At 42.1% G+C, this 21,281-nt stretch overlaps 2 protein-coding genes across 6 annotated transcripts in view; one reads left to right on the forward strand and one right to left on the reverse strand.

Moving 5' to 3' along the window:
* LOC110526905 (protein FAM189A2) overlaps positions 1-4,775 on the forward strand; it is a 63,580-nt gene extending 58,805 nt beyond the window's left edge. The window contains exons 9-10 of the mRNA XM_036980249.1: positions 848-1,170; positions 3,151-4,775. Of these exons, the coding sequence (XP_036836144.1) occupies positions 848-1,170; positions 3,151-3,498 (671 nt within the window). The 3' untranslated portion in view covers positions 3,499-4,775. The remainder of the gene's footprint in view (positions 1-847; positions 1,171-3,150) is intronic.
* A 22-nt stretch (positions 4,776-4,797) lies between these two features.
* Positions 4,798-21,281, reverse strand: part of apba1a (amyloid beta (A4) precursor protein-binding, family A, member 1a) — a 96,862-nt gene continuing 80,378 nt past the window's right edge. For 4 of the 5 annotated variants that reach the window (XM_021606633.2, XM_021606631.2, XM_021606632.2 and 1 more), the window contains 10 exons: positions 20,593-20,632; positions 19,826-19,971; positions 15,875-15,907; positions 14,365-14,451; positions 13,699-13,887; positions 12,622-12,801; positions 10,993-11,205; positions 10,550-10,669; positions 10,188-10,328; positions 4,798-9,211 (listed from right to left, as the gene is read on the reverse strand). In XM_021606633.2, the coding sequence (XP_021462308.2) occupies positions 9,140-9,211; positions 10,188-10,328; positions 10,550-10,669; positions 10,993-11,205; positions 12,622-12,801; positions 13,699-13,887; positions 14,365-14,451; positions 15,875-15,907; positions 19,826-19,971; positions 20,593-20,632 (1,221 nt within the window). In that variant the 3' untranslated portion in view covers positions 4,798-9,139. The remainder of the gene's footprint in view (positions 9,212-10,187; positions 10,329-10,549; positions 10,670-10,992; positions 11,206-12,621; positions 12,802-13,698; positions 13,888-14,364; positions 14,452-15,874; positions 15,908-19,825; positions 19,972-20,592; positions 20,633-21,281) is intronic. The other variant, XM_021606637.2, reaches the window with a different exon arrangement.

The raw sequence follows: 21,281 nt of genomic DNA on the forward strand, positions 1-21,281 counted from the left end.
AGCAGTCCATAGCTGAGAGCCAGGGACCTTGCTATAGGGCCTGAGGGAACACGCACACGTTACACACATTACCCTGGAAGCACCGTAACTATGAATCATAACTCCAAAGACGTTTTACTCATTTTAATTCTTCAGAATGTCTTTGGAACACGAGATACAAGGAATTCCGATTGTAAAACATCTTCTCTTTTTAGTGAAATATATGCTTAGCTGTGCCCAAATGGCACCCTATTCTCTATAGAGTGCACTACTTTTGACCAGCCCCTGCATCACTGAACATGGTTGGAGTGGAGTTACTGACATCAAAAACTCAAAATTCCGGTGTCCCGGACACAGATTAAGTCCTTCACTAAAAACACAAAATGTACAGGACATTGAAACCTAACATAGACAAATGTGTACAATATAATGTGTACAATGCGTGGGCCACTTGTAGGTTTACTGCTGTATTGGTCGTCGTATTGACATACGTAATTGGATCCTCACAGGTTTGTTTCAATCTCATGGATCCTAGGGAATAGGGTGTCATTTAGGACGCACACCTAGACTAGTGAAGTCATCACTGACCGTTCACTAGTCACTTGGGATATCTTTGAATAATGCTTTGTTATAGGCTAATGTCGTGTTTGATTCGTTAGAAGTGAGATCTGATAATCTACTCAGCATGACTGCAATAAAGACCTGTGTGTGTGTGTGTGTGTGTGTGTGTGTGTGTGTGTGTGTGTGTGTGTGTGTGTGTGTGTGTGTCATTTGCTAAACTGTGAAGCATAGCTAATGCTTCCAACAGGCGTCCCACTGCATGCCAGTCTACAGACACACTAAGCCCCTACCACCCTCTCCTCCTCAGTATTAAGTTGTGAGGTGGCCACGCAGACCACCCAGACTTCCACCCAGACTTCCCAGTCCGCACTGGCCGCCCAGTCCTCTCGGACCCAGACAGTGACCCTCCGGCAGGGAGGTAGAGGCCCTCGGCGGCCCCGGCCCTCCTCCATGGTGGACTACCAGAGCTACAGACACACCCAGCAGCTGGTCAGTAGGTTCCTGGATCAGCCGGTCCACTGCAGCCTGACTCCCGAGGTCCAGGAACTGGTGGACAGCATCCGCAGCGTGCTGCGCTCTGACCAGAAACAAATGGAGGAGGCCGTACGCTGTGCCAGCTACATAGAACAGGTATAGAGGCTACATAGAACAGGTAGAGGTTACATAGAACCAGACCTGGGACAACTATAGTTTTACCTATGCTTCGTATATATTTTTTTTAAATAAATGGGGAAACAAATAGTTACTTTGAAGGAGACTACAACTCTTTGAATAAAGATCTCAACAAATGACTTTTACTTTATAAAACTATTTCAATGCAGATCTCAGAAAGTGACTACTTTTTCTAAACTATTTAAATACAGATCTGAGAACACAACTTTTTAATATTTCTTAATATATTATTGTGTCATTTAATATATGATTAAATATTTAATATATTATTAATTATATTATTTAATATATATATTTTTTTATCCAGATCTTATGAAGCTATTGGATTTGCTGGTTTCAACTAATTGCAGGGCTGCATCTGCCACTGCATGTTGAATATATAAATAGAATGAATATCCAACACAATCTCCAATCTATCTTAGCCATATTTGATCTACACAATACTTTTCTATCTGAACATGCTGTAAATATCTATTCTCCTGAATGTCTATTGCCCCAGGTGTTCATAATCAAGTCAAACCAATTAACCAATTATATTTTGTACAGATAAGTATAAATAAATTGTGACACAACCCAGACTCAGTTTCCCAAACTTGGTCCTCTGGACCCCAAGGGGTGCACATTTTGGTTCATGCCCTAGCACTACACAGCTGATTCAAATAATCAACTAATCATCCAGCTTTGATCATTTGAATCAGCTGTGTATTATGCATTCCTTGGGGTCCCTAGGACAGAGTTTTGGAAATGCTGAATTAACCAATTATATTTTGCTAAGATAAGTATCAATACGTTGTGATGCTCAACTACTGTATGACTCTTTCAACATGCCACTGAAAAGGTAAAAAGCTGCAATTCACTTAATAATACCCGAAAATACAAAAGCCATTTGAAAACATTGCAAATAGCAAGTTGAATTCTGAGCTAAATCAACTTCTAACCTCTTTGTCCATCTTCTTATTTCAAACACACTATAACATAGTTAAAGGGATAGTTTACTCAGAATACAAACTAACACGTTTTCCCCCCTACCTTGGCTGTTGTTGATATTTGTTGTGTGGTATATTTTGTTTCCTTTCGACACTTAGCCATATTTTGTTACTGTTAGTGTTCTCAGTAAAGCTTAACATTAAACTGTTCCTATGCCTGTGTAATAAAGCTGTAATTACTTTTGGAGCAACATGTTATTAGCATGTTGTTACATAATACTTTGGTAATTGCATTTTATTTGCATAATGAGCTGAGAGGAATAGTGACTGTTCCTTATTCCACTTACGTAATAACTCCATTATTATGCAATTATAAAGCAATTTCCAAAGTCATATGTGACAACAATGTTGCTATTGTAATAATCCCAAAGTTAGTATATATAAGAACTTGATGTCAAGTGTTACTCTATTAAGTGTCTATCTCATTATGAACATATATTTGTTAGTCATTTTGAAGCTGCAATAGTGGTTTACTCTAATGTTGAGTTGATTCCATGTCCCTCATGTATTTAATTGTAGGCTATATGATATAATAAGATTAATATATGAGAGCTCTCCAAACCATGTGCTAATGATAATATATTCAGACAAATTCAGCTCACTGTTGTAGCTTTTGGTTTTCAAAATACTTTCAAAGATGATTTGGTTTTCTGTATGAATATGTATGAATATCAAAGAAAATAGTTACCTTTTAGTTTAAACTCTATATAAACTATATTCGACTATTTAAAGTATTTGAAAAGTTGGTATTTTCAAATAAACTGCAAAATCCAACTATTTTCTGCCCAGGTCTGCATAGAACAGATAGAAGGTATATAGAACAGGTAGAGGAGTGGAGGACGGAGGAAGAAGGGGGTGAAAAGGATGAGTCGGTGAGAAAGAGGAAATACATTTGTGTGAATTTTTGTTTGAACTATCCCTTTAAACTGGACCATTATATCCTCCTCTCCAGGTGATCACAGTATCAGAGAGAGCAGCTATCCTCCAGCCCCTCTCCCTCCCCAGGCCCCGCTCCAGACCCAGTGCCCCCCTGTTGAACTGTTCCTCCCAGACCCTGCCCCAGCCCCTCCGGGAGAGACCCTGGTTGCTGCACCTCGGGAGCTGTGGGGATCTCAGCACCTTCACCTGGGTGGAAAAGCAGCCGCTAGAGGACAGGCAGGGTGGTGGCTCTGGCTCCAGGTCCTGGTCTAGAGCTGGGTCTAGGGTGGGTTCTAGGTCGACGTCACGGGCGGGGTCACGCCTGGATCATCGCGAGCGCCCCCACAGTCTCATAGGGGTGTTCAGGGAAACTGTGCTCTGATGGAACTCTGTTATCCCATCTCAAAACCTCCCTAGCGAAGAAATAATGGTATGCTCCACTGGGGGAAAACAGCCCATTGACTCCAAGTGAAGTGCTCCTACTAGTGGTGAGGTTTGGGACTGCCACTGCTAAAGCTAGTGCCCTGCCACTTGATTTTACATAATCATCAGTACTCGGTCTGGTTGGCTGATACGTGCAGCAGCAACACAGGTAGTCTGTACCTAACCACATACTAAAATATCCACACATGTCACTAGCCAGCCATATACTGGATCATGAGTTAGACGATTGTGCATATTCTATTATGAAGTTATTTAATAATTTAAGAGCATTTATTGATCACAATCAGTAAAAAATAAATCAAGCTAGCTAACTAGCAGTTTAACGTCAATCATCAACAATGATCAGCTGTATCCTCACCCTATTTTCCCATAGTCAATCATGTATTTTTCTGATGAGTGTGTTGTTGCAAAAATAAATAGGCTTATGCAAAAAAAAAAAGTTAGAATGAATTTCGAGATTGAAAGTCTTTCTTTTTCTTCGACCCTGCTAAGACAGCAATTTTGCACTGAACAATAAGAGCTCCATCTGCATCTTTCAAAGGAAATGTTTCCACATTTGCGGTAAATGCTATATATGTCTGCTCAATTGAAAATTACCTTCAAAGGTCAATCGCGCTTGAATTTAGGCCTAACTGGAAGGAGAACTGCATGTGAGAGTCTATAGAAGGAAGTCTCTCTCTACACTTCACTATCTACCCAGGAAAATACAGGTCTACCCCTTCTGCCTGTAATGTTCCAAATCATGTACATTTGAAATGACCAGTGAATTACACTGGTCATGCAATGCTAAATTTAGCTTCAATTCATTAAATCAAACTGCATCCTTTAGACTGGGATTCAACCCAATGCGCATTATAGAGCAGTGCACTGGACAGCGACAATGTGCCTTTTAAAGGCAATGTCCCTAACATTAGCAGAGATGCCATTCATGGTAAATGCTGCTGATGTTCCCAAGCTTAATTACCTTTAAAGGGCACATTGTCGGCTGTCCAGTGCATTGCTCTACAACAAGCCTTGGATTGAATCCTGGCCTTTAAAGGCAACGAAAGGTGGTCTGTGTGGTCCAGTGGTTACAGCCGCTGACCCCGGCACACATGTATGCCAGTCGGCATGGGGTCAAATCTGGCCCACTGCCCTTTAACTCACTCTTCCCCATATTCCACGCTGTAGTACCTCTTCAATAAAGAAATCAAAAGGACTGCCACACTCTTTTAAAAAGAAAGTGACAACAGTACTGTCCTTTCGCAAGTAGTTTATTGTTGTAAATACTGTTACAAACATTCCAGTTCTGGTAAGGTAATGTAGTTCAATAACTGTAACATCACAGAAAAGCTAGCAAATAAATAAACATTGCCATTGCTTTACAGAAAGTTTTTTTTTTTTTTGATTAATTACATTCAAAACAGTGCATTATAAACACTAGTTATCCCACCTCTCAGTCACCATCTACTCAAGTGTAAGTTTGCTACCATCTCTCAACAAAGTACAACTTTTTTGCGGGGGAGGTCTACAGTAATATGCCCCTGTGTTTGTGACCTTGTGCGCTCGTCAAATATGTACAGTTATGTCTTTTCACACAAATCAACTCCATCTCTAGTTCATATGAAACCCCTTCTTTCCGAGTCACATTAAGGGCCCTTGCCATCAGTCTGAATTCTCTTTTCATGTTACTTGTTATCCATTGAAGCTTGCTTATATGGTCAATCCAAACACACAAATAACCATTAGCAGTATATATACCTTTATATATATATATATATATATATTTATGTATATATTATGTAGTCCAGCTGGTTTTGGTTGAACATGGAGTAAAGAAGTTGTCATTACACACCACACACACTAGAAGCAGGAATGATACAGCATATTACCGACCAACCGGTGACTCCATAGATAAACCATGCTAGAACATCATGTGGTCAACCGTACAGGAACCACTTTTACAGTATCATTTAGTAGTTCAATGTCATTAGTACAGTAATATATAAGGCCAAAATTTGATTTAGGGATGAGATAGAATAGACATTTGGAACAATCAATGGTTTAGAGGGGAGAGTAGGGCAGAGGGGAAGGGTCAACGTTTGACACACAAGCTCAGGTGGCAGGGTGCTCCAGCAGCAACTCGCAAGAGGTGTAGCGTCATAATAATGTGTCCCCTCCACAAGTCAGTGTAGCAGAGGTGTCGCAACAGAATGTGTCCCTCCAACAGAGGTGTTATTATGACACACGTCATAATGTGTGTTCACTCCACAACCCGGAAACTGTCCCATGACAGTTTGTAAACACGAATCCAGAGGGGGCGTGTCTCAAGCGGGAAGTGACACAGGAGACACGAAGTGAGGGAAAGGATGTCTGGGCAGAAGGTCAAAGCTCATTCACGTTAAACAAGGTGGAAGCTTCCTGGAATTCATTTTTTTTTAATTGTCTAGAGTTCTAGACAATTCAGAATGACATTTTAAAACATTCTAAAATAACTAGATCTGATTCTTAAGTAAGCTACAGACCCAGAGTAGAGCTAGAGTGAGAAGAGTCTTATTTCTCTTTGTGAAGAAAATAGGTTTTGAAATGTAGACGGCAGGCCAGACAGATCAATGAAAGGGAGGATATGTGGTTATAGAGGAGGAATCAACATTAGTCATTCCTTCTCATTGTCAATCCATCATCTGCATTAGCTGACACTCCTAGAGCAAGGCCATAATCAGAGCATCTGCTCATCAATTTACTACTACAACATAATGCTTCCATTGTGGTTGACGTGTTCATTACCAGTGGTAAGTCGTCGCATCTTGCTTTAGTTGCTAGGGCTTGATTCAATCCGTATCGCCGAAGTTCGGCGCTATAGCGCGATTGAAATGTAAAGGCACTATTCCTGCGTTCGCGGAGACTGAATTCACGGTAAATGCTGCATATGTTGGCTAATTCAGAAATGACCTTTAAATGTCAAGTTGCTATTCACCGATAAGGATTGAATCGAGCTCCTAGTCTCAAAACACTGTAGCCTCATTAATCACTTCTAGTCAGAAAGGCAGCAGGGCCCAACATAAACAGGAGGGGAACATCTATCCACTTTATGCAACAGAGATACATTTGAGGACTTGTGAATCATGTACACCAGGGAGATGATATGTTGACTCATTTCAGTACTTTCATTTCATCACATTTGCGAGATAACAAAATAAAATCTAAAAATAAAAGAATAAATCATGTTTTTTAAATGATAAGCATCCTTCAAGTATAAAGATTGAGATCCAAATGCAATGCAATATAATGACCTATAAACAGAATTACAGTATAGTCTGGCAAAAATATTGCAGATTATATTCAAGACATTTTTTTAAATATTAAATAAGACAGAGGAATGTAAAATCCAGGTTGTTTTTAAGGTTGTACTGTAATACAATCTAATCCAACTGTCCTGATCGCAAAAAAAATATTAAATCCTGAACTTCAGTTTGGTGCCAAAGTCTGAGGTATTCCATACACATCTGGTTGACCTCTGCTATCTCCCCTCAGCCTAAGATGGATCTGAACAGTTTTAGCTTCTACTGTATTCCACCACCTGAGCCTATAGTACAGAACCTTTGTGTAGGTGTCAAGAATGGCACCCTATCCCCTACATAGTGCACTACTTTCGACCCAGGCCCTATGGGCCCTGCTTAAAAGTAGTGCACAATAGGGAATAGGGTGCCATTTGGGATACAACCTATGTGAAATGTAACGTATGGCTTAAAGTAACTGCCCAGTTAAAATCTCACTTTAAAAGTTAATATGCTGTTAACTCATATCCAAATAATGTTGTTGACTTGTATGTGACCAAAACATAAATTGTGGGGGAAAAAAACACTTCAAAAACCCCACCTCAAACTTGTATCTCAAACAAACCTTTTCAAAAATGCTTGCTATTTTCTCATAGACATATCACCCTGAGGAGGATGAGCTGGTCCATCAGCTGTCTAGAGGAGGCTGAGCTGGTCAATCAGCTGTCTAGAGGAGGCTGAGCTGGTCAATCGGCTGTCTAGAGGAGGCTGAGCTGGTCAATCGGCTGTCTAGAGGAGGCTGAGCTGGTCAATCAGCTGTCTAGAGGAGGCTGAGCTGGTCAATCAGCTGTCTAGAGGAGGCTGAGCTGGTCAATCAGCTGTCTAGAGGAGGCTGAGCTGGTCAATCAGCTGTCTACTTGCGTGAATATTTTTAATGACCGGTATACGGCCACGCTATTCTGTTGTTGGGGTACACCCACACCATTCCAACACAGAAAAGCTACTTTTTAACATACTAATTACCATTTTTTTAAACGAAAACCATTTCACTCATATTGTAATTATTGGTCATATTTCATAGAAATCTAGAAACACTGGGCATTTACTTTAAGCTCTGGTCTCTGAGTGACTGTAAACCCTTAAGACGTGGTGGTTTGATGATGCAGAGTCCCTCTTCCCAGAGTGGAAATAGTATGTGATTAGCCGAATCGGTTTTGAAAAAATATTAGCAAGTGTTTATTTTTTTTTACTTCCGTACTAGTGGTTGTGAGTTCTGTTGTCACCTAATCATAGTTTTCACTTCAAGATGATGCTGAAGGGAAAGATGAGGATGGAGAGCGTTTTGCTATTAATGCTAATTCCATGTGAGAACGAGACCAGTGTTATTTTGTTGTCCTGGCAATAGGTAGAATTACATGTTTACTTTCAAAAGCTCCCAATTTCAGGGCTGGCTTCTGTCTAAACCCTGTCTTACAAGGCTGTCCTCCAGCCTTGTAGAACTGTTTTTTCTGGACTTTCTGGACTGCATGTGAAGGGAATGTGAATTCCTTTGGAAGGTTTTAAATCATTTGGTCTATGTAGTGTAGCCTTCCCTTGACGAGGCCTGACTTAGAGAAACTTGGAATGCTTGTTATATCAGCCCAAATCTCAGCCTTAAAAACAACAAGAACGTTTTTTTTTTTTTGTCTTTCCTGGAGGACTTCCACAGTCGGGAAAAGTCCTCCCTGCTTGGACATTCATTAACGTTAGACGGAAGGCAATGGAATGTTATGACGAGGAATGATAGGGGCTTGTTGTTCCGAGTAGTAACACTTGTTTATCAGCAAGTTTCACACTCCCTCTCTTTTTGTTTGTGTTGTGGGAGAACACAGAAGTATTCAACATTACATCAGACGAGTGCTGCCGGTGAGAGAAAGGGAGAGGGGATAGAGAAGAGAGGTAGACCGATAGAAAGTGAGAGGGAGAGGGATAGAGAGAGAGAAACAGAGAGAAACAGAGAGAGGGAGAGAAAGAAACATGGGAAAGAAGGGAAGGTCAGTGCGAAGCTCAGGAAGCAACCCTCAGTATGGGAGGGGCTTGAACAAGCTGTCTTTTTCAGCCAAACTCTACTCTCCACAGCAAAACAATCAGATAAAATAGTCATCCAGAGCATGTGATATGTCCATTCGTTATGATTAAGAAGCTTCAGTCTCCAATGGTGATCTGAGGCTTGAGGGAGGGGGAGGAGTTGCTCACACATAGAGGGTGCAGTGATGCTGGGGGTCAGGGAGTGAGGTCATCAGGGGGTGAGGTCGGATGTCGGGTAGGAGAGGGAGGTCATCACTAGATGTAAACAGGTTGCTCCTGGGCAGTTAGCAGGCGGTACATGGCAGCTGGCATCGTCTTCATGTGGATCTGTGGAAGAGAGCGAGAGAACGAAAGACGGAGAAAGTCAGAGAGCCGAAGAATGAGAGTCACGCTGATCATGGATATACAGTAACTACACAACCAGAGCCTTAACCCCAACCCTAGCTTCATGTCCACATGCCAGCTCAAGTCTAACCCTAGCCTCAACCCTAACCCTAGACAAACCTAACCGTAGCCTTGTCGAGAACCAGGCTTCCCTATACAGAAAGCCTGGGGAAGTCAATGGCAGAAAACAATGATGCCTAACAACACGTCAAACTAATGAAATGCCTCGCTTGGGCAGAGCTCCACAGGTGCCCACTCATAACGTCTCTTTTTTTGTTGTAGAGTTTTCAAGCAGAGAAGTTTCACCGACTCGATTTTGTGTGTAGAGCACACTTCTGGCAAACCATAATTCAGTTTTTACTCTTAGTTTTCTTCCATTTTCACCAATGTTGCAAACTAGCAACAACTCTACAAAATGTATCTTACCTGGTCTGAAAACAGTGACAAACATAACAAAGATGCATCGCCCATTTAGGGGCATGTGGGGAAAGTTCTTGAAATGTAACATCCAATAAAAATGTAGCTGCTGGAATCCTGCGAACCATTCTAACCATTTCGGCTAATACCAAATTCTCCAGACCACCAAAGGAAGCGTGACATGATTTTGGAGCACAGGAGATTGGTGGAACCTTAATTAGGGAGGACAGGCACATGGTAATGGCAGGAGCGGAATACGGGGAAAGGTATCAACAACATCAAACATGTGTTTTCCATGTGTTTGATTCCATTTTATTCGCTCCGTTCCAGCCATTATCATGAGCTATCCTCCCCTCAGCAGCCTCCACTGTTTTGGAGGTATGGCTATGCGAGACTACCCTAAACCTAACCCAACAATGGTTGACGGTCCAGCACCAAAACTGAAATGCTATGTTAAGCTAACAGTTACAGGCTCAGAATGACCTTTCCTCTCTGACCTCACCTCTCCCACAGCGTTGGACAGGATGTGGACGATCTTCTCATGGGGCGTGGCCACCACGCTCTGGCCATTGATCTCGATGATGCGGTGGCCGACCCTGACCCCTCCCCTCTCAGCGATGCCCCCTCGCATAAGGCTGCAGATCTGTGGGTGTGCAGGGGAAGGTCCAAAAAAGACAGTTACATTCAGCCAATCGGCTTAACGTCTGTTATATTCAGTTTCCGCAAAAGCATGAGCCCATCACTTCAAGAGTCACCACTATCATACACAAACGGAAGGTTATTATCACAAAGCAAAGAGGACAAAGTCAAATGCCGAGAAAGTTTGGGGCTCATGACACAACACATCTCCCTGGTGATACCCACAATGCCGTTCTGTACGCTGAAGCCCAACTGGTATCTGAGGTCAGGTCGTCTGATGAGCACCGTGGTAACAGGAGGACACCTGACAATGTTCAGCTTGATACGAGACTGGTTCTTCAGACCCTGAGAGAAAAGTGAATGAATTAAACTAGTCTAATAAGATAATTGGTAGGTGACAAGTATAGTGTTGGCTGTGTGTACTGCACTGTCCTCGGCATTCCCGTTCTCGCATAAAAGAGAACACGTCATTGTAAGAGGAGAGGATACAGAGATAGCGTGGAAAGAAAGAGGATGCAGAGATAGATGAGAAATAAAGGAAGGAGAGTTAGAAGAGAAAGAGATATCCTGTCCTCCAGTACCTTGATGACACTCTGGCAGACAGGGGCAGGCCCACCAGACTAATGGAAGGAGAGAGAAAGAGAGGGAGGAGAGAGAGTGTGTGTTACCTTAATTATGGTCTGGCAGGTGGACAGGGGTAGCCCCACCAGACTGGTCCCGTTAATAGACATAATCTGGTCTCCGATATTAAGACGGCCTGACTTCTCCGACGGACCAGCATGCATCATGTTGGCGATGATGACTGTGGGCAGGATGGAGCCCCACCCACTCTCCACAATGACCACGCCCAGAATCTCACCTTTCTGCTTCTCGATGTAAATCTGGGGAGACCCACAATCAGTCAATCAATCAATCGGTTGATCTCAATGTATTTATAAAGCCTTTTTTTACATCAGCAGTTGCCACAAAATGCTTTTACAGTAACCTGGTCTACACCCCAAATAAAGAGCAAACCCTTCTCTCTACATAGGCTGCGTTTACACAGGCAGCCCAATTCGGATCTTTTTTTTTGTTGCTAAAATCAAAAAAGTTTGGCCAATCAGATCAGCTCTTTTTCCAGCAATTGGGCCAACTATCATAATTGGGCTGCCTGTGTCAACCCAGCCATAGTTCACTACTTTTGGCTTAATAACAAATGTTTTGTTTAACTACGCTCTACTTCTGTGGTTGCCATGGCACCTTGTTCTGTGTTTTTTATGTATTCTTTAAATGTATTTGTGGGGGTTTTCATTGCTCTGTGTTTCACTTACATTTGGTTGTCTTGCCTCACAGTTGCAGGAAAGATAAAAAGTATATTTGTTTGGCTTGATAGTTACACTGTTTGGATTTAAATAATGCAGCACTGGCTTTTTTGTTTCATCTGCTGGGATTGACAACTGCTTGCAGTTTCCAGGGATGGCAGAGAAGGCAAAGGGACTGTTCCTAACCAGTATCAATGTGTGGTGGCTTTATATTTGTTATTTTAATGAAGCATTAAAAGATAAATCATAATCAAGTCTCCATGCCCTCCACCCAAGTGGGTGCCACATTTTCGGGCAATGGAGGACCTGTACCTGTGGAGGAGCCTCTCCTGTGGAGGAACTGAACGTCGGAGGAGCAGGTGTGGTGCACTAAGAGTCTTTGCTTCTTCTTGACTGTACCATCGATGCCCCCTCCACTCAAGCTATACTGCATTTCCAGCCCACTGCCTCAACTCCCTTTCCATCACCTGGAACCAACTACTAGAGAGCCTTTTCAATCTCCATCAAAGAGGACCACTTTTCTTTTAGGGGAAATAAGTCTCAGACTTTTTGTGATATAGCACTATCACGTTTTTTTTTTAAATGTACTGTGTTTTTTTAACTGGTAAAATCAATTGATCAATTCTCCAGAGGCCTGCCTGGGAGATCCCAGTGTCTGAGAGACTCACATCTTTGCTGCTTTGATTCATTTCGAACTTGAGTTCTTACTCCGTGCCATGGTCTAGAACCAATCACTGCCTGCCGTGGCCAAGACTGGACATGGGTGGTTTCAAGGTTAAAAATGATTCAGTGGTGCTGCTGACTGGAGACAGTTTATAGCATAGTAAGAACTCCGCTCTTCATTCGTAAAACCATGGTCGTTCTCGGACTTGTAGAAGTGGAACAGATGTATTAATACACCGTAGCGTTAGCTTTACGAACGCCTTCAGTAAGATAAAACCAGGTACAGAATACAGAGCATGACGGGTACTGTTCATCATTCTACAACAGACTCACGTCTTTGCAGTTCTCAGACTTGGAGAAGTGTATGAGGTCGTCGTTGTACATGTCCTGAGTGTTGAGCAGGTCACTGTACTCCTTCTGACTCAGGTCCTCTGGGTTGATGCCGTTAGCCCGCAGGAACTCCTGGTACGCCACACTGAAGGCCTGGCCTATAGACTGGGCAATCAGCTGAGCCTGGAGAGCGAGAGTGGGAGAGAGGGAGGCAAGGGACAGAGGAGAGGGAGGGAAATAAACTGTGACACAGTGATTTGTTAGACATACAGTGATGATTTAAAATCCAATCAAAAAGACTGCGTAGGGGCTTTAAACAGAACAAACCAATCAGGACAGAAGTGTTTCATATTGATGAGATGAATGTTTCATCTCTCTGAGTCACACTATGTCTTCTGGCCGACCTTTCCTTTCTCTGATTTGAGATCAACTTCAGAAGACATAGTGTGACTCAGAGAGATGAAACATTCATCTCATCAATATGAAACACTTCTGTCCTGATTGGTTTGTTCTGTTTACTGGAATGTGTGTCATCACTGGCATGTGTGTGTGTCTGTTCGTATGTGTGTGTGTTCATGTGTGTGTGTGTGTGTGTGTGTGTGTGTGTGTGTGTGTGTGTGTGTGTGTGTGTGTGTGTGTGAACCCAGTTACACCAGGGGTCCCAAAAACAACTCTGTCAAGTGAAATGAACCATTAGATGATAAGGGAGGGCGTGGAGACTTGATTATGATTAATTAATGCAACATTAAAATGCTATAATGTTGAGAGTCAGTCAACAGGACGAGTCGAATCCAGATACAGAGAGAAAAATTATGAGAAAGAGAGGGAGAGAGAGCGGTGGAGAGACTAAGGGTTGTAGTTGTAACCACAAAGAGAGAGAGAGTGTGTGAAAGACCAATATAAAGTAAGGGTTGTAATCACAAAAGATACAGAGAAAGTTATACAGAGTGACAAAGAATGAATGAACAAATGAGAAAGAGTGAGAGAGTAAAAGACAGAGAGTAAGTAGGGAGGGAGGGAGGGAGGGAGGGAGAGATGATGAGACATCGTTTGAAAGTAAAAGTAAAGTGAGATCCTCACATCCTCGGACTCAAAGACGTGGCAGATCATCTTGTACTGCCGTTGTTTCTCGTCCTCGGCGGGGTCTGACGCCTCCACGCTGTCCATGGAGTCTGGGCGGGGCATACGGCGCCTTGCCATCAGAACCACAATGTTGCCGATGTCAGCGATGTAGGAGATGGTCCTCAGAGGGTGGTCCATCATAGTCTCCTGTAGATAGAGGAGAGATGGGGTCAAGGGTTAAGAGGTGATGATAGCGTTAGGGGTTAAAGTGTGATGATAGGGTTATGGTCAGGGTTCAAGGGTTCAGGGGTGATGATACGGTTATGGTCAGGGGGTGGTCCATCATGGTCTGCTGTAGACACAGAGGGGACAGTCAATACCATACGTTTCAGGTCTACCAGATTCAACCCTTCTCTATGTCTATGGTCAGGACAGGGAGGGCACAGAAAGAAGAAACTCAGGACCAAACCATTATCAAAGCAACTCCATCAGTTCTCGTGTGAAACAATCTATACTCAAGAAACACTGTATTGATTGTCCCAGGGGTACTTGTACAGGTAATTGGCTAGTGTGGCCAGGCCCCCGGATTGGCCCCACGCTGCGATTAATGAGCCAGGAGGAGAGGAGGAGAAATGTCAACAGAGAAGTGGACAACATAGAAGATGAGAGACAGAGAGAGTGTACCTGTGAGTCAGCGTTGAGGACTTTAATCCTCTGGGTGGAGATGAAGAGGTCCACCTCCGTCATGGGCTGGGCCTCACCTTCTGGAGCCTGCTTAGACACACACACAGACCGATACATACAGTGACAGAGAAAGACACAGAGACAGAACAGGGCAATTGAGCATCTAGTCTGTTATTAGAGCAGTACAGCTGACAGTCCATTATTATCATTCCACAACTAGACAGAGGTCAGAGACAGTCCACAACTACCCAAGATAACACTGAAGGAAGACACCAGCACTTTCAATCAATCAAAATCTTTGAGGTGTTCAGAATGTTGCAGGTAGTGTGTGTGTGTGTGTGTGTGTGTGTGTGTGTGTGTGTGTGTGTGTGTGTGTGTGTGTGTGTGTGTGTGTGTGTGTGTGTGTGTGTGTGTGTGTGTGTGTGTGTGTGTGTGTGTGTGTGTGTGTGTGTGTGTGTGTGTGTGTGTGTGTGTGTGTGTGTGTGTGTGTGGGGGTGGGGGGGAGTTGTTGTTTTCCTTCAGTGTAATTCTGGCTTGTACAGCATATTCAGAGTTAGTCCAGTAGTTAGTCCAGTATAGCCTGTCCATAGGTAGCAGAGAGACTGGAGTTAGTAATGGGGTTAGTCTTATTAGTTATACTGTGGTGTTTCTCAACTTCCCTCCTGGGGACCCACTGTGTTAACTGGGTTTCACTCTAGTTATATTGGTTTTTGGCCACTTCATTTAAGTCGTATTACAGTGATGAGAGTGTTGGTTGTAATGAAAACATGGATGGATGCCTGTGAGTCCCCAGGACCGGAGTTGGGAAACTTTGGGGTTACAGTGAATACTTAGTCGGTCTGTGTTGGAAAAGAGAGGTGCTGCTGTGTGTAATGTTAGCCATCCACAGGATTCACAGTGCTAACAGCCTTGCAATTGTTACAACCACAGTGAAATACCACACTAATACAGAAGCTTGTGCCAGAGAAAAACCTCTTCAATTACGATCACAAACACAACACAACTTCATGGTATCACAAAAGAATTGTGGCTGCACAGCCATTTTCTGCATCCAGCAATATCAGTTTCTCCTCATATAAAGCTTTTATTCGTTGTACATCTATGTCATGTGTCCATGTATTCCTGTCAGTATCTTGTAGAAACTCTATAGGAGGATCAAATCGGAGAATGTCTGACATGGAATGAGAAAATGGTGACAGATTTAACTGACAGACAAACCTAAGAATGGTATACATAACATGACTGCAAATCAACAGAGAGGACTTTGTTGCTGGATTCAGAAAATGCAGCGAGTAAAAGAAGTAGAAAAATAAGGAAAGAGGAGAGGGAGAGAGACTTTACAACACAGCATGAGTCCCTAATGGCACCCTATTCCCTATATAGCCTATTGGGCGCTGGTCAAAAGTAGTGCATTAAATAGGGAATAGGGTGCCATTTGGGACATAGACACAGACAGACACAGGAAAACACAACGGAACACTGAACAGCCAATCAATGAGGAGTACCGCACCTTCTTCTTGTTTTTGGCTAATTTCTGGGCCGTCTGCTTGGCATGGAACAAACATACATACAGGAGAATGGGTTAGACTGAAGCAGGGCTCAGGGCTCAGGCAGGGTGCGCTGTGTTTATGTGTGTGTGTGCTTGTTTTCCATTATCAGGACCCAATATCCTTACATTTCATCTTAATGTCCTGAACAGATAAGAAACAACTTTTTTGAAAAGTCAGGACTTTCTTCAGGTCCTCAATTTGTTCAAAATTGCTATTTTAAGCTAAAGGGTTATGTTTAGGGTTAAGTTTAGTTGTTTTGGGGTTAGGGTTAAGTTAAAGGTTAACGGTTAGGGGAAATAGGATTTGTAATGGTGCAAAAGAATTGACACTCCAAAAAGTCCTGACATTTCACAATAACACAGCTGTTGCTATTTTAAGCAAAATATGCATCCTGTTTGCAGTGTGCGTGTGTGTGTGCGTGTGTGTGGTCAGAGCAGTGCAGGGCCGAAGTAGCATGGGCTTAGATAGTAGGCCTATGGATCTGGGGAGGGGATTGAGTGGCAGTGTGTGTATTGATTACATCCATTGGGACATTCCATTTTAGAACATATCATACATTTAAATGTCTGGGATTCAACCAGTCTGAAGTCAACCAGTCTGAAGTCAACCAGTCTGAAGTCAACCAGTCTGAAGTCAACCAGTCTGAAGTCAACCAGTCTTTAAAAAAGTACCCAATGGCATATCTACTTTACTGTTCAGTGGGTTATGTTTTGGCCACAGTAATAACACAGTTATTACCACCCTAATACTTTTTTAAATTAAACTGCACCATTAATTTATGGTCAAATTCACTGAATGAAGTCAATTAATGTGAAAGTGTATCATGCTTAATTGGAATCTTGAGTATGTCTTTACAATACATAGTAAACAAATAGGTACAGTGCCTTCGGAAAGTATTCAACCACCTTGACTTTCCCACATTTAGTTGTGTTACAAAGTGCAATTAAAATAGATTGAATTGTAATTGTTTTGGCATTGATTTACACAACATACTCCAATATCAAAGTGGAAAAAAATACATTCTAAAATGAATATAAACTGAAACACTAATATATCTTGATTAGATAAGTATTCAACCCATTACATGTTGGATAACACCTTTGGCAGTAATTACAGCTGTGAGTCTTGTTGGGTAAGTCTCTAAGAGCTTTGCACACCTGGATTGTACAATATTTGCTGATCATTATTTTTCAAATTCAAGCTCTGTCAAGTTGGTTGTTGATCATTGCTACATAGCCATTTTCAAGTCTTGCCATAGATTTTCAAGCCAATTTAAGTCAAAACTGTAACTAGTCCACTCAATGTCATCTTGGTAAGCAACTCCAGTGTAAATTTGGCCTTGTGTTTTCGGTTATTGTACAGCTGAAAGGTACATTTGTTTTCCAGTGTCTGTTTGAAAGCAGACTGAACCACGTTTTTCACTAGGACTTTGCCTGTGCTTAGCTCTATTCCATTTCTTTTTATCCTAAAAAAACTCCCTAGTCCTTGCCGATGACAAGCATACTCATAACATGATGCAGCCACCACCATGCTTGAGAATATGAAGAGTGGTACTCAGATAAGTTAATTTCTTTGTCACATTCTTTGCAGTATTACTTTAGTGCCTTGTTGCAAACAGGATGCATATTTTGGAATATTTGTATTCTGAAAAGGGTTCCTTCTTTTCACTCTGTCATTTAGTTCAGTATTGTGGAGTAACTACAATGTTGTTGATCCATCCTCAGTTTTCTCCTATCACAGCCATTAAACTCTAACTGTTTTAAAATTACAATTGGCCTCATGGTGAAATCCCTGATCTCTTTCCTTCCTCCCTGGCAACTGAGTTAGGAAGGGTGACTGTATCTTTGTAGTGACTGGGTGTATTGATACACCATCCAAAGTGTAATTAATATCTTCAACATGCTCAAAGGGATATTCAGTCTGCTTTTTTTTCAGTTTTACCCTTCTACCAACTGGTGCTTATCTTTGCGAGGCATTGGAAAACCTCCCTGACTTTGTGGTTGAATATGTGCTTGAAATTCACTACTCAGCCGAAGGACCTTACAGATAATTGGGGTAGTCATTCAAAAATCATGTTAACCACTATTATTGCACACAGAGTTATTATGTGATTTGTTCAGCACCTTTACTCCTGAACTTATGTTGGCTTGCCATAACAAAGGGGTATAAAACCTCTTAAGGATCTGACCCTTTTTTAATTCTTTTTTTGCCTAAAATGACATACCCAAATCTAACTGCCTGTAGCTCAGTACCTGACGCAAGGTTATGCATATTCTCGATACCATTTGAAAGGAAACACTTTGAAGTTTGTGGAAATGTGAAATTAATGTAGGAGAATATAACACATTAGATCTAGTAAAAGATAATGCAAAGAAAAAACATCAGTTTTCCAAAATGTTTTTGTTCCATCTTCTTTGAAATGCAAGAGAAAGGCCAATATACAACCTAGGACTCCAGCCGCAATTTTGTTTTTGGCCACTAGATGGTAGATAGTAGAACATGCAGATGTGCTATGGTGGCTCTGTCTGATGAGAACAGGAGTAACAGAAAACATACTCTAGGTGTGTATACAGTATGTATGGGCTGATAGAGGCTATGGGCTACAGCTCAGTGCATTTTGATCAGGCGGGCTGTAGAATGCTGAGTCACTACAGTGTGGGCTATGGGCTGGAGGTGCGCCAGGAGGCTGATAAACCAGGAAGTTGTCAGGAAGACTCAGGTCATGTGACAGAAAGCGAGTGAGGGGAAGTGACCATAGAGAATGATAGAGGACTCTTCATTGTATCTGTCCCATTATGACATCTGTGAGAGCATGGGCAGCGCGATTGAGGACATCTCCATTTTGAAGTAGTCAATTAAACAAACTCAAAGGGTGCACACAGCCACCTGAAGTGTGTTGTTTGAACATATATAAAGCCAAGGTTGGCAATTTACTGCCACCTGCAGTTATGGAATGTTTACTCAAGTATAATGAATTGTCTGATCCCTTCTGATGACCTAGATGGAATTATGTGATCTGCCTTCCCACCCAGTTGAATACTTCAAAATGGGGAAAGGCCTCAATAGCACAGGCCAAGCTAAAACAAGCTTTTGGGCACTAGAGTTCTCTATTATTCTCTATGGAAGTGACACAGTTATAGGTAGAAATGTACTGATGTGAGATCTTGACCTTTGTACATATTCAGGTTCGTACATAGCATAGAACATGTTTCTATGCAAAACAGATATCGATTTGATCACTTGTGATAAAGATGTTATAAAGCAGTACGTTCCCACTGGGCACAGATGTCATTTCAACATGTAGTTTTCATTTACATTTGGTTGAGATGTCAACTAATGTGAATTCAACGTGAAATCAACAAAAAATGTCACCATGTCATTGGATTTAGGTTAAAAGTTGGGTGAAAAACAAATTCCCTTACATTGATGACTTTGCAAATCCAATCAGTTTTCCACGTTGATTCAACATCATCCGATATATTTTTTGTTGTTGAAATGATGTGGAAACAACGCTGATGCAACCAGTTTTTGACCGGTGTGTTATCAGACAGTATTAAAAACAGGTTATTAGATTTTATCCATTACCAGGTAGAAAACATAATCCAGTACAAGGTCAGGATGGAATCAGGTTGGGCGACATGTAGCCTAGGTTAAGAGTGATGGGCCAGTAACCGAAAGGTCGCTGGTTCGAATCCCCGTGGTGACTTGGTGAAAAATCTGTGGATGTGCCCTTGAGCAAGGTACTTAAACCTAATTGCTCCTATTGCTCCGGACAAGAGCATCTGCTAAATGACTAAAATGGGATCTATCCAGAAGTTCCTCTGTAAGAAAATAATTTGTACTGTCTACCAGCATTTTCAACCACATCATTGCGAGCAAAGAATTTTTTTTGAATGAGTCTCTCTCCTCACCTTGATGCGGCTGACAGCCTCCTGGGCCTGCATCATGCGCACGTTCTTGGAGGGGGTCTTGTCAGACAGCAACTGGGTGGAGCCCAGGTAGTTAGCGGCAAAGATGATCCCATCGATCAGGTCCTCTGGGTCACATGGACCTGGGACTGGGAGGAGAGGAGTAGGAAGATTAAAATGCCATGATTTGTCATGGAACATATATACGGTTTGAATCTTAACATGTTCGTGAAGGCTTCAACTCTAAAGATGCAGAAATTAGAACAGTTGGTTTGATTGGGACATCGTAGTGAGAGACAGAAAGAGAGAGAGAGTGTGTCACCAGAATGTCATTGTGCTTCACACAGAGCTAGAGAGACTAGAGACACAATGCTCCTACTGAGCTAAAGCACACAGAATGCATGAGTAAAGAGGGAAGGATAAAGAGTGTGGGTGGGTGTGTTTGTGAGATAGATAGATAGATAGATGTGTATGTGTGAGAGAGAAATAGGAGACAGAAAGACTGCACTGAAGCATTTGACTGGTGCACTAGAGGCCCTTTCTCTGTCTCTAATTTTCCTTACCTCCCATTCAGCCCTCCAATGACATTTAAAAATGCTGATCTGGTACTAAATGTACGCCTGCACATCAGCATACCCCCACAAAGCTAAATCACCCAAGCATTTACTAGAGAGAACCGCTTCTCAAATATATTCTGCACTGGCAAAATGCGTCCCACTGAAGTAAAGCAGAGAGGGACGTAAAGACCAGGAGCCAGGAGCAAGTCTTACCTTCTACATAGGTAGGAAAGGAGGCCAGGCTTCTCCTGGACTGCAGGTGTAGAGGAGAAGACAGATAACACGTTACTGACGGGTCACACAGGCATGGTCATTATAACACTGTCATAGCACTATCATGACACTGGTGAAAGATAGACAAACGTTGGTTGACACACTGGGCTGTTGCCGACCATGACATTTTGTTAGCCGGTTTATTGTCACGCAACTGACTGCCAGTCTCATGGTAATTACCCGTTAATTAACATAAACATGTTTACAATCTTCAGGCCTCTATGCGTACAAGCCGCTGATGCGCGCGTTTGGAGCATCTGCATTTTAAAAAGTCTAATAAATCCATTTAATATACACCATCACAATAAATGCATTATTTATTTTAGGCAGGCCTAAAGAAACATTATATGAGGAAAATGTATTTCAAAAGAACCGAATGTCAGTCGGCCTACTGTATGTTATCTGGCTATGCGCCATGCCCGTAGGCTAGTTAATTTAAGCAGACAAGATATTGAATCAGTCCTGTGCCATGATTTTATATTATATTATTGTAAGAATAATATAATTGAACTTAGCTGAAAAAAATAGAAAGGATGTTTTCCCATTGCGGAGTGAGTGCACATATGAAGTGGCTATGTTGTGAGATTAAAAGTTAGCATTTGAAACAGGTCCTATATGCCCAGGTTTAG

Source organism: Oncorhynchus mykiss, chromosome 6, assembly GCF_013265735.2.
Source record: "Oncorhynchus mykiss isolate Arlee chromosome 6, USDA_OmykA_1.1, whole genome shotgun sequence".
Classification (NCBI taxonomy): domain Eukaryota; kingdom Metazoa; phylum Chordata; class Actinopteri; order Salmoniformes; family Salmonidae; genus Oncorhynchus; species Oncorhynchus mykiss.